Source organism: Lissotriton vulgaris, chromosome 1_1 (genome assembly GCF_964263255.1).
Source record: "Lissotriton vulgaris chromosome 1_1, aLisVul1.2, whole genome shotgun sequence".
Taxonomy (NCBI): domain Eukaryota; kingdom Metazoa; phylum Chordata; class Amphibia; order Caudata; family Salamandridae; genus Lissotriton; species Lissotriton vulgaris.
This window is the reverse complement of record NC_141685.1, coordinates 1,755,479,327-1,755,492,596: the sequence shown is the minus strand read 5'-3', so window position 1 is coordinate 1,755,492,596 and position 13,270 is coordinate 1,755,479,327. Positions and strand designations below refer to the sequence as shown.

Genomic DNA, 13,270 nt, shown 5'->3' with positions numbered 1-13,270 from the left:
GCAAGCCCATACAAGTCGCTGCGGTCCTGATAACAGAGGCGTCGAGCTGCAGACTAGGCTCAAACAGAACCCCTAAGTTGCGAGCCGATTCTGCGGCAGTCACCGTGCCCAGGGTGGAGGTTGGCCAGAAGTCATCCGGCAACGGGCGGGGGAGTCGATCTAGGGAGTAGTGGAGAACCTCAGTTTTTGACCCGTTAAATTGAAGCGAGTTAACTCGCAGCCATTCTGCTGTTGCCGACATGCAGCGGTGGAAGGTCCCTCGACACTGTCTCTTTACCCTCAAATGAAAAAATCAGTTGAGTGTTGTTGGACCCGGCCTCGTGGCGTGGTCCTCGCGGATCGCCGCAGCCCCAGAACTACGGGTGGAACTGATGCCCATCCACCCAGAACTGTACATGACACCCCTACACCGGACCTGAGATGATCTCCAGACCGCGTGCCTGCACCCGTGCACGTGACCATCAGATGCCATGTTTGGCCACCCCGGCCGGCCGACCGCCTTCTTCCCTTTCGGCAGCCCCTGGCCGCTCCTGGCTACAGCTAGGCGTGCGCGTACGGCGCGCCCAGACCCGCCGGGGGGTGAACGACTCACCAAGTACCCGAAACCAAGACTTCCATCACACCTCTGGCCCCCTTCCGAGGAACTGGTTCCCCTCACACCTCTGAACTATCCCTGGGGGCTGGATTCGAACGCACCTTTGGCCTCCTAGTGAGCTGGCTCCAGACCTTGATGGGCGTCTGAGATCACCAGGATGCACGGTCCAAACCATCAAAGAACCAGCCGCCCAGACAATCGGCCGCCTGGCCCTCGGACCTCCGGCCTCCTGCCACTGAGAGTCCGGACATCAAAGGGCTCCTGGACAATAAGACAGCCTGCCTCCCATCTAGCCGGCAGTTGTATCCTGGACAAGAAAGCCCTGCTGATCTGATCGCGGCTGACCTTGAAGAGAACAGACTCTGACCCACCGAGCCCTGCTGACGTCGTCGCGGCTCATCCTCGAAGCTACGGAACTGAACCACCGAGCCCTGCCGACGCTGTCGCGGCTCCCTCTCGAAGAGTAAGACCTGAGCCATCGGAGCCCTGCTGACCTCGTCGCGGCCCACTCTCGAGAACGAGAGACTCTTGCTACCATCCTGAGCCCTGCGGACGCTGTCGCGGCTCCCCCTGCATACGAGTACTGCAGAGTATTCCCGATCAAGCCCTGCTGACCTCGTCGCGGCTTAAAGAACCCTTTGGTCCGGCTGGACCATCGACGCTACCCTCACGACAATCTTGAACCGAAGTGAGTAGGACAGCAAGTATCATTGCCAGCCCCCGTACCCACCAGTTCGAGGATTGAGAACTGTGCGCAGGGTATGCGGCGTACCGACTGGCCCTCTAAGACTGTCCGCTTCCCCGTTCCCTCGTTCACGAGACTTTCGCGATCCCTTGATCGCTGTGTATTGCTACCTATTTTACTTTGATAAAGTTCATACTTGATAAAGATTCACGGTATGGTGTCCGTTCATAAGTGTGGTGTGTCGACAGTGTGTACGATCAGTCCTCCCCGCCGAGGACCTTCCCTCGATAAGACTCGGCAGGAATTGTGGGAGAGGAGGGTCTCGGGTGGTTAAGAGAGCAGTCTTGACCCCTTGGGTCACCGCCTTCCAACATTGGTGGCAGCGACGCGATACGAACCTACGTCTAGAGATCGTACCACTGACACACTACCTGAACCCACACGCAGCAAGCGCACTAGAAAGAAAGAGCAATCATGTCGTCCACAGAATCCGGTGAGAAAACGACATTCGATAAAGACCTATTGGAAGACTACACCCATAGAGAGCTAAAGCAGTTCTGCAAAGAACTAAGTATCGCGAGTACCGGACTAAGTACTAAGGAGGATTTCCAAAAAGCGCTAACGGCTTGGGTAGAGTCCGGAGCATCCCTTCCCCCGCCTGAAGACAACGGGGGAGGGAGACCACAGACCGAACCCAGTACACCAACCGGTGAAAGAAACCAGCAACCAACCCGGAGCCCAGCAACTGGAAGGAATCGGTCGTCGGAAGAGATGGCCGACCGAGAACGTGACCAAAGCCATGAACTAGAACTGGCGCGCCTCAAATTGGAGGGAGAACTCAAACTGGCAGAGAAAAAACTGGCAGTCGAGCAATTGCGGCTCCAGGGGGAGCTGGAAGAGAAGAAGCTCCAGACGGAGCATGAAGGCCGGAAACTCCAGCACGAGCACAAGCACGAAGAACTAGAACTGAAAGCCAGAGCAGAGGCCCCCGGACCACCGGGACTCAGAGAGCCGGTGATCCCCCGAGAAACGAAGGTACACATCCCCAAAGACGTCGTGAAGGAGTTTTACAAAGGTGACGACATCCAGCAGTGGTTCAAGGCCTACGAGGTCGCCATGTCTGCCCACCGGGTCCCCGAGAAGGACTGGGGGGCCGGCCTGTGAAGCCGCTTCCTCAGCGAGGGAAGAGACACCCTGCTGGACCTACCAACCGCACACATGAACGCCTACTCCCACATGAAAGATGCTCTCCTATTCCGCTACGGCCTAACGCCAGAAATGTATCGCCAGCGGTTTAAGGAGTGCAAGAAGATTCCTGGCACCACATGGGTGGACTATGTGAACTACTACACCCGGGCCTTAGATGGGTGGATCAAGGGCAGCAATGTGACCACCTTCGAAGGCCTGGTCGACCTAGTCGCTTACGAGCACCTGTTCGCGAATTGCTTTGTAGAAATGAGGCAGCATCTCCTGGACAGCAAGCTCGCCAATCCACGAAAACTGGCTGTTGAAGCCGATCGCTGGGTGGCCACCCGAGTCCAGAAGGGGCCCGGGGGGACCCCCCACGGAACGACCAAGGATCTTCCCGCCAGAGGGGTGGGGGAGGTCGAGGTAAACAGCAAGGATCTCAGTCAGGGCCCCAGCGTAGCCCCCCCAGAAACCAGACCCCCCGTTCTCCTCCCTAGGTCCCCCAGGGCTCCGTCCCAGCACAGCGTGCTTTAAGTGTCAGCAACCCGGGCACTATGCCGGTGATCCCCGATGCCCCATGTCCCAGAAATCCACTCCCACTGGCTCCTCCACCAGACAGATATCCTCGGTAGCCCTAGAAGAGGAAGAAATAGAAGAGCAGGGGGAGTGGGAGCCCACAGCCATGGTCTTAGCCTCCCTGGGGAATAGCGAGATGGTCCCGGGAGATTACCTGCCCGACAACACAGAAAAGTATCGTCAGACAGTTAAGGTTAACGGGCGCAGCATAGGAGCCCTTAGAGACACAGGAGCCAGCATCACGGCCGTCAGATACACGCTAGTCCCTGAGTCCCTGATCATCCCTCACGCCTCTTGCAGAGTGATAGCAGCTGACAATTCCGTCCGCACCTGCAGGATAGCACAGGTTCCGTTTGAGTGGGAGGGAGTCTCGGGCGATCTACGGGTAGCGGTCCGCACGGACATGCCCGTGGAATGCCTCCTGGGAAATGACCTAGAGAGCTCGAAGTGGAAAGATGTAGAAAGGAGGACCCATCTAGAGATGTTGGGTCTGCCCCACGGGGCCTGTGTGAGCACCCGAGTCATGACCGCCAGAATGACCAACCCCGGGAACGAAGAGTCCGAGTTCCCCAGTGCAGCCCCTGATGCCCCGGAGGGAGGCGAGCGCCCCACGGTCCTCGACCAGCCCTCCAACGAAGACAGCGAATCCGACGAAGGTCCCCTCGGACCCGTCGTCGATCCGGTCCCCACCCTAGCAGATATCCCTGAGTTGGCCCAGTGGCGCCAAGAAGGAGGACCATCCCGAGAAGAGTTCTGCCAGGAGCAGACCTCCTGCCATGCCCTTGAGGGGCTCCGGCAACAGGCCGCGGCCCAGGCCGCCGGAGACCAGTCCGGCTCCCACTACCTTTACTGGGAAAACGGCCTACTCTACAGCGAACAGAAGACTGCTGAACTAGGGTCAGCCCGAGTGCTGGTGGTACCCCTACGTTTCAGAGGCATCCTCCTCAACCTGGCCCACGATGTGCCCCTGGCGGGACACTTGGGCCAAGATAAAACCTACCAACGACTAGTGACCCATTTCTACTGGCCCGCATGCGGGCCGATGTGGAACACCACTGTAAGCCCTGCCCCATGTGTCAGGCTAGCGGAAAAAGCGGAGGTAAGCGCAAGGCTCCCCTCCAGCCCTTCCCAGTTGTCAGTACCCCCTTTGAGAGGGTGTGAATCGACATTGTCGGACCCCTGGACCCCCGGACCTCCTTGGGTCACAGGTTTATTCTTGTATTGGTCGATCACGCCACCCGATACCCTGAAGCCATCCCCCTCCGGACAGTGACGGCCCCGGTCGTGGGCCGGGCCCTCATGGGGATCTTCTCCCGGGTGGGATTCCCGCGGGAAGTGGTGAGCGACCGAGGCACAAACTTTATTTCCCGGTACATGAAGTCCCTTTGGCAACAGTGTGGTGTGTCGTACAGGTTCACCACCCCATACCATCCCCTGGGTAACGGCCTGGTTGAGCGGTTCAACCACACCCTGAAAGGAATGATCATGGGTCTCGAGGAGCCCTTGCGACGCAAGTGGGATGTCCTCCTGCCCTGCCTCCTGTTCGCATACCGAGAAGTTCCCCAGAAATCCTTGGGGTTCAGCCCTTTCGAGCGGCTCTATGGGCACCCCGTCCGGGGTCCCCTCAGCCTGGTCAAGGAAGGCTGGGAGACAGCCCCCCCGAGCACACCCCTCGATGTGTTCTCCTACGTCCTGGCCCTCCGGAACCAGACGCGGAGATTTCGCGAACTGGCCGAGGCCAACCTGGAGGCCAGCCAAGAGGAGATGAAACGCTGGTACGACCAGAATGCCACTCTGGTCGAGTTTCAACCTGGCCAACAGGTTTGGGTCATGTCCCCAGTGGAACCTTGTGCCCTTCAGGACAAGTGGACTGGACCCTTTAAGGTGATAGAGCGCAAGAGCCAGGTCACCTACCTCATCGATACGAAATCGACCAGGAATGCCCTGAAAGTTCTCCACGTGAACCGGCTCAAACCCCACTTTGTGCGTTCTGAGTTAGGATTACTCCTTGCCACTGACGACGGAGAGGAAGAGGAAACGGACCCTCTACCGGATCTCCTGTGTGCGAAGGACCAATATGGCTCCGTAGAGGGAGTGAGTCTCTCCTCCTCCCTCCCCCCCGTGCAGCGTGAAGAATGTCACCGGTTGTTGGGACAGTTCTCAGACCTCTTCTCCCTCACCCCCGGCGTCACCAGTTGATGCGTCCATGACGTGGACACCGGGGACAGCCCTCCGGTACGGCACAGAGCCTACCGAGTCCCTGACCGAGTTCGAGCCTGCATCAGAGCCTACCGAGTCCCTGACCGAGTTCGAGCCTGCATCAAGGCCGAAGTTGACAAGATGTTGGCCCTGGGAGTAGTCGAAGCCTCCGACAGCCCATGGGCTAGCCCCGTGGTCCTGGTTCCGAAGGCGGCCGCCCCCAGCACCGTTCCTGAGCTGAGGTTCTGCGTAGACTACCGCGGACTCAACGCAGTCACCCGAACCAAACCACACCCCATCCCCCGAGCCGACGAACTCATTGACCGCCTAGGGTCGGCTCAGTACCTCAGCACCTTCGATCTCACCAATGGCTACTGGCAGATCGGCCTCACGGAGAGGGCCCGAAAAAGGTCTGCTTTCTCCACTCCGGATGGCAACTTTCACTTCCGAGTAATGCCCTTCGGCATGAAAAACGCCCCCGCCACCTTCCAGAGACTGGTCAACCAGGTCCTGGCAGGGTTGGAAAGTTTCAGCGCAGCCTATCTCGACGACATTGCCGTGTTCAGTGCCCACTGGCCCGAGCACTTGCAACACCTCTGGGAGGTGTTGGACGCCCTGCGCCGCGCCGGGCTCACCATTAAAGCTAGCAAGTGCCAGATAGGACAAAGCTCCGTGGTATACCTCGGGCACCAGGTCGGAAGCGGCCTCGTAGCCCCCCTCCAACCCAAGATAGACGCTATCAATGCCTGGGAGACCCCCACGACCCAGACCGAGGTGCGGGCCTTCCTAGGACACACAGGGTACTACCATAGATTGATCAAGGGTTACGGGAGTATTGTAGGCCCCCTCACAGAGTTGACAGCCAAGGCAAACCCCAAGAAGGTTAGTTGGACCCCCGCCTGCCAGAAGGCGTTCGAGGAATTGAAACAGGCCATGTGCACCGCTCCATTACTACAGGCCCCTGATTACTCCAGAGAGTTCGTGGTCCAGACCGACGCCTCCGAACATGGCATCAGAGCCGTGCTCTCCCAGGTGGACGACCAGGGGATTGATCACCCAGTAGCCTTTATCAGCCGGAGGCTACTACCCCGGGAGCAGAGATGGAGCACCATCGAGCGAGAGGCCTTCGCAGTAGTCTGGGCCTTGAAGAAGCTGAGGCCCTACCTGTTCGGTACCCACTTCCTGGTCCAGACCGATCACTGTCCTCTCCGGTGGCTCACGCAGATGAGAGGAGAGAACCCTAAACTGCTACGCTGGTCCATCTCCCTCCAAGGGATGGATTTTACTGTGGAACACAGGCCTGGTGCCGACCACGCCAACGCCGACGGCCTGTCCCGCTTCTTCCGCCTCAGCGAAGAGAACCCCCAAGAGGATGGGTAGTTCTCGTCTTTCAGCTAGAGGGGACGCATGTTGGACCCGGCCTCGTGGCGTGGTCCTCGCGGATCTCCGCAGCCCCAGAACTACGGGTGGAACTGATTCCCATCCACCCAGAACTGTATATGACACCCCTACACCGGACCTGAGACGATCTCCAGACCGCGTGCCTGCACCCGTGCACGTGACCATCAGACGCCATGGTTGGCCACCCCGGCCGGCCGGCCGCCTTCTTCTCTTTCGGCAGCCCCTGGCCGCTCCTGGCTACAGCTAGGCATGCGCGTCCGGCATGCCCAGACCCGCCCGGGGGGTGAACGACTCACCAAGTACCCGAAACCAAGACTTCCATCACACCTCTGGCCCCCTTCCGAGGAACTGGTTCCCCTCACACCTCTGAACTATCCCTGGGGGCTGGTTTCGATCGCACCTTTGGCCTCCTAGTGAGCTGGCTCCAGACCTTGATGGGCGTCTGGGATCCCCTGGACGCATGGTCCAAAGCATCAAAGAACCAGCCGCGCAGACAATCGGCCGCCTGGCCCTCGGACCACCGGCCTCCTGCCACTGAGAGTCCGGACATCAAAGGGCTCCTGGACTATAAGACAGCCTGCCTCCCATCTAGCCGGCAGTTGTATCCTGGTCAAGAAAGCCCTGCTGATCTGATCGCGGCTGACCTTGAAGAGAACAGACTCTGACCCACCGAGTCATGCTGATGTCGTCGCGGCTCATCCTCGAAGCTACGGAACTGAACCACCGAGCCCTGCTGACGCTGTCGCGGCTCCCTCTCGAAGAGTAAGACCTGAACCATCGGAGCCCTGCTGACCTCGTCGCGGCCCACTCTCGAGAACGAGAGACTCTTGCTACCATCCTGAGCCCTGCGGACGCTGTCACGGCTCCCCCTGCCTACGAGTACTGCAGAGTATTCCCGATCAAGCCCTGCTGACCTCGTCGCGGCTTAAAGAACCCTCTGGTCCGGCTGGACCATCGACGCTACCCTCACGACAATCTTGAACCGAAGTGAGTAGGACAGCAAGTATCATCGCCAGCCCCCGTACCCCCCAGTTTGAGGATTGAGAAGTGTGCGCAGGGTACGCGGCGTACCGACTGGCCCTCTAAGACTGTCCCGCTTCCCCGTTCCCTCGTTCACTAGACTTTCGCGATCCCTCGATCGCTGTGTATTGCTACCTATTTTACTTTGATAAAGTTCATACTTGATAAAGATTCACGGTGTGGTGTCCGTTCATAAGTGTGGTGTGTCGACAGTGTGTACGATCAGTCCTCCCCGGCGAGGACCTTCCCTCGATAAGACTCGGCAGGAATTGTGGGAGAGGAGGGTCTCGGGTGGTTAAGAGAGCAGTCTTGACCCCTGGGGTCACCGCCTTCCAACAAGTGTCATCGGCATAATTGATGACTGATATGCCGAATGACTTTATCAGACTTACTAGGGGTCGAAGATATAAATTGAAAAGGATCGGGCTGATCGCTGACCCCTGGGGGACACCCTGATTCACCTGACGTGTGGCTGATCGAAATGGTGGTAACGCCACAGCTTGCTGTCTATTGCAAAGATAAGATGTTAACCAGCTTAATGCCAGGCCAGTTACTCCCACACTCCGAAGGCGGCCCAGTAGGACCGTATGGTCCACCGTGTCGAACGCGGCCGACATGTCGAGTAGCACTAAAAATGCTGACTTGCCCCTGTCGACACGCGTTCATAGATCATACAATACGGTGACCAAAGCGGTCTCAGTGCCATGGGCCGGCCTAAAGCCAAATTGGGCTACATCCAGACAAGAGTTCGTTTCCAGGAAGTTGGATAAGACTCTTGTGACCAACTTCTCTATGATTTTTATCGCAAATGGTAAAAGCGAAATGGGCCTATACTTGACCGGGCATAGGGGGTCCAGAGAAGCCTTTTTTAACAAAGGTGTTACTATTGCCAACTTCCAACTGTCTGGGACTGACGCTGTAGCCAAAGACTGACAGCAAATGGTGTGGAGCGGGGGAAACAGCTCGGCTTGGAATGACTTCCAGATCTTATGTGGCATTGGATCAAGTAGTGAACCTGAGGAGACGCCATTGGCCAGAACGCAAAATTCCTCCAAGGAGGGGATAGGAAAACAGGACAGCTGAGGAAGCTCTTCCTTGTCGTCGTCCCACTCAGAGCCCAAAAGATGGGGGAGTTCTGAGGGGCAAGGCAATGTCGACACGGACTGAACAGGAACCAGGAGTCCATTCAAAATTGTCCTGATTTTCTCCTCAAACGCGGAGGCCAGGGAATCACACAGTTCCTGAGAGGCCTGGATAGCTGGTACTGCACAGGTCAGGTTAGCTAGATTATTAACTAGCTTAAAAAGGGTCTGGGACTTATTGGAAGCCTTAGCCAAGGTGTCTTCCAGAAACTGTGCTTTGGCCCTCCTTAGCTGGGCTTTGTATTCCTGTAAGGCCTCTTTATACGCTGCCCTATCCAACTCCCTGTATCCTCTCCTCCAGGCACCCTCCGCCTGTTTACAGCGGAGTTTCTGCTGTCAAGATCGTTGGTAAACCAGGCATTGGCTCTCCTAGATTTGTCCCTCACCCTCCGTAAGGGGGCAAGTTCATCTAATGATGTCAAGATTTGCTGGCAAAAGGCGGCATAGCTCTTATCCACACTGTCCTCCACAGTAAAGGCTCTAGGCAGTAGTGTAGGTAGGCTCGATTCGACTCTACTTGCTGAGACACTGTCACGAATGTGAGGAAAGCTTGCTTGAAGTTTGTCAATGTGCGCAGCAGAATCCGCTTTATATGGGTGTGGAGAGACTTTGCAGTGCTTTATGTGGGTGTGAAGAGAGTTTGCATTACTTTATGTGGGCGTGGAGAGAGTTTACAGTGCTTTATGTGCGTGTGAAGAGAGTTTGCATTGCTTTATGTGGGTGTGAATAGAGTTTGCAGTGCTTTATGTGGGTGTGAAGAGAGTTTGCAGTGCTTTATGTGGATGTGAACAGAGTTTGCAGTGCTTTATGTGGGTGTGAACAGAGCTTGCAGTGCTTTATGTGGCCATGGAGAGAGTTTACAGTGCTTTATGTGGGTGTGAAAAGAGTTTGCATTGCTTTTTGTAGGCGTGGAGAGAGTTTACAGTGCTTTATGTGGGTGTGAAGAGAGTTTGCATTGCTTTATGGGGGAATAGAGTTTGCAGTGGTTTATGTGGGTTTATGTTTATGTGGGTGTGAACAGAGGTTGCAGTGCTGAATGTGGGCGTGGAGAGAGTTTGCAGTGGTTTATGTGGGTGTGAAGAGTTTGCAGTGGTGTATGTTGGTGTGAAGAGAGTTTGCAGTGCTTTATGTGGGTGTGGGGAGAGTTTGCAGTGGTTTATGTGGGTGTGAAGAGTTTGCAGTGGTTTGTGTGGGTGTGAAGAGAGTTTGCATTGCTTTATGGGGGGAATAGAGTTTGCAGTGGTTTATGTTGGTGTGAACAGAGGTTGCAGTGCTGAATGTGGGCGTGGAGAGAGTTTGCAGTGATTTATGTGGGTGTGAAGAGTTTGCAGTGGTTTGTGTGGGTGTGAAGAGTTTGCAGTGCTCTATGTGGGTGTGAAGAGAGTTCGCAGTGCTTTATGTGGGTGTGAAGAGAGTTCGCAGTGCTTTTTGTGGGTGTGAAGAGAGTTTGCATTGCTTTATGTGGGTGGGTGTGAATAGAGTTTGCAGTGCTTTATGTGGGTGTGAAGAGAGTTTGCAGTGCTTTATGTGGGTGTGAACAGAGTTTGCAGTGGTTTGTGTGGGTGTGAAGAGTTTGCAGTGCTTTATGTGGGTGGGTGTGAATAGAGTTTGCAGTGCATTATGTGGGTGTGAAGAGAGTTTGCAGTGCTTTATGTGGGTGTGAACAGAGTTTGCAGTGGTTTGTGTGGGTGTGAACAGATCTTGCAGTGCTTTATGTGGGCGTGGAGAGAGTTTACAGTGCTTTATGTGGGTGTGAAGAGAGTTTGCATTGCTTTTTGTAGGCGTGGAGAGAGTTTACAGTGCTTTATGTGGGTGTGAAGAGAGTTTGCATTGCATTTTGGGGGGAATAGAGGTTACAGTGCTTTATGTGGGTGTGAAGAGAGTTTGCATTGCTTTATGGGGGGAATAGAGTTTGCTGTGGTTTATTTGGGTGTGAACAGAGGTTGCAGTGCTGAATGTGGGCGTGGAGAGAGTTTGCAGTGGTTTATGTGGGTGTGAAGAGTTGGCAGTGTTTTATGTGGGTGTGAAGAGTTTGCAGTGCTTTATGTGGGTGTGAAGAGAGTTTGCAGTGCTTTATGTGGGTGTGGGGAGAGTTTGCAGTGCTTTATGTGGGTGTGAAGAAAGTTTGCAGTGCTTTATTTGGGTGTGAAGAGAGTTTGCAGTGCTGCTGCTCAGCTGCTGCTCATACTGTACCCGTTAGAATGAGACTTTCACCTGGTTCTACCTGTTCTGTATGAGGGATGCTTGAACTCTTGTTGCATCCTCTTTGTTTCAGGGGCATGTGCACGTGCTGATGCCCACATTGGTCTAGTGTTTGTATGAAGGGATCTTGCAAACTTGACCCTTTCTTTGCTTGGTCATTTCTGTCTTACAGATACGCTTTCACTCGTGATGCCCGTTTGGTGTCTGAAAGAAGCTCCCACTGTTGCTATCTGTTATTTTTTAGTGTCTTTTGCAATACTTTTACCTGGGTGGTCTAGAGGATGTTAACTCTCTGTTTTCTCTGCTGTGACTGTTTTGTTTCTCAGGGAGGCTTGCCCTGCTGCTGATTTAGGTGGTCTCTTTCATAAATGTTGAGGGCCGGATGTGCTAAGATTTTGCAATTGGATGTGTCACCATGTTGGTGTAGCCCCAATGCTAACTCTATTATGGCATTTGTGATTAAAAAATCTATTCTGATATTTACAAAGTCAGGCAAAGGCCAATTTGAGTGAGTTTGTAACAAAAAAAATAGCACACTTTAGCAGATAGCGCTGCCTTGAGTTACTCTGCATCAGATTGGTGTAACATGTGTGGCGCATGCGCGTTCCAATATATTTTGACGCAAACACAAATTTACTTACGTCTGAAAACCTACGTTTGCACTAAAATTGTGCATTTACTCGCCTAGTTGTAGAAAGGAAAAATATATTTATTCCTCCTTGTTATTTCTTGCGTCTTGCAGCCCACATACAAAGAGAAATACACCCCTAAGAATAGGCACCCTTGCATGGTGCCACACAGGTGTCTGCTTCGGAGCTAGGCAGCCATAAGTACGCCAGAGCAAGGCGAGAGCTGAAAAGAGCTGTAAATATGGCCATGTTCAGCGCTCTCTCATTCATGCAACGCAGTACATCGACTTGCGTTGCGCCGCTGCATTGCATGAACTGTTTGTAAATCCGGGCCTTAGTGTTCAGCATTCCACTTCAGCTTAAACATGCCATATTGTTAAATCTATTTGAAGCTTATTAGCCAATGATTTGTTGTTGTTCCGCTTATTTTTGTATTATGGAAATGGATCAGTTGCATTTTGAAAACATTTCTATTGGCGTTGAATTTTGACATCCATAATAGTTAAATAAAATGCAATCTTATGAGTGCAGCATACAAGTGTGAGGATCCCCCCTCCCCTCCCCCACCGGGTAGATATTCTTCCACATTAGTACTTATGCAGCAGCTTTATATGTGTTTAGGTGTCCTGTCTGATTCCTGAGCATGTGATATCTGTGCAGGATAGTTCTCTCTCACGTTGAGACATTAACCTGTATGTTATTTGTACCCTGACATATACCTTAGTTGTAATAAGTTTCAGCCTGTGAGATCTCCAAAAGATGTACTTCTATTTGATGCCTTAGATGGTAAGTTTTATGTGACCTAAGGCACAGGTTATGGGTCTGATGTCTGAGCCAGTAGGTTTCTTTAAGATAAGGGATAGCTTTATTGACAGAGGCTCGAGCGTGTTCATTAAGGAAACCTGAGGGATAGCTTTGCATTCAGATGCAAATTAGATGTAATCTGAAAGATCTCTGTAACTCACCGAGTTGATACCTGAGCCTCTAAAGCATTTACAGCATTGAGAGTGAGAGCATTCCTGTGTGATGCCTGACTCACTGTTAAGATATATGCAACCTGAGACAATGCTTTCTTACTGAAAGCATGTCTGATTTGTGGTAAAAGAATAAAACTTAGTTTTCAAAGGTCAGGTCATGTGGCATCTGTGATGATGGCAAATCTACCAAAACATGTGTAGATCATTTAGGGCCATATGTATCAACACCCTCATTTCCGATTCTCAAATAGCGATTTTTTAGAAATCGCTATTTGAGAATTGCAAAAAGGGATGTATGTAGAAAATCGCAATTTCTTAGTGATTTCTTAATATTCCTTAATTGCGATTAGAAAACTGCAAAATCGTAATTAAAGAATACTTTCCCATTCATTTCTAAGGGCCAGGAGGACCATAGGAATGAATGGGAAGTTATTCTCAATTAGCGATTCGCAATTAGAGAATCGCAAATTGAGAATGCAATTTCAAGGGTGCAGGGGTGTTAAAAGGACATCCTGTTGCACCCCTGAAATAAGCATGGGTGCGCATGTGGCGCACATACATGCCCTAAGGGCATGTATGTGCTTCACATAGCACTTTTAAAAATGCAAAAAAGTGAATTTTTCTAAGAAATTGCAAATTACCACCAACTTTTGCGA

The 13,270-nt window shown here is 53.3% G+C and overlaps 1 protein-coding gene across 1 annotated transcript in view; it reads left to right on the top strand.

The window, feature by feature from the left end:
* Positions 1-2,051: 2,051 nt before the first annotated feature.
* The window catches only part of LOC147751164 (uncharacterized), a 51,484-nt gene continuing 40,265 nt past the window's right edge, over positions 2,052-13,270 (top strand). Inside the window, exon 1 of the mRNA XM_086933015.1 lies at positions 2,052-2,315. Within this exon, the coding sequence (XP_086789141.1) occupies positions 2,052-2,315 (264 nt within the window). The remainder of the gene's footprint in view (positions 2,316-13,270) is intronic.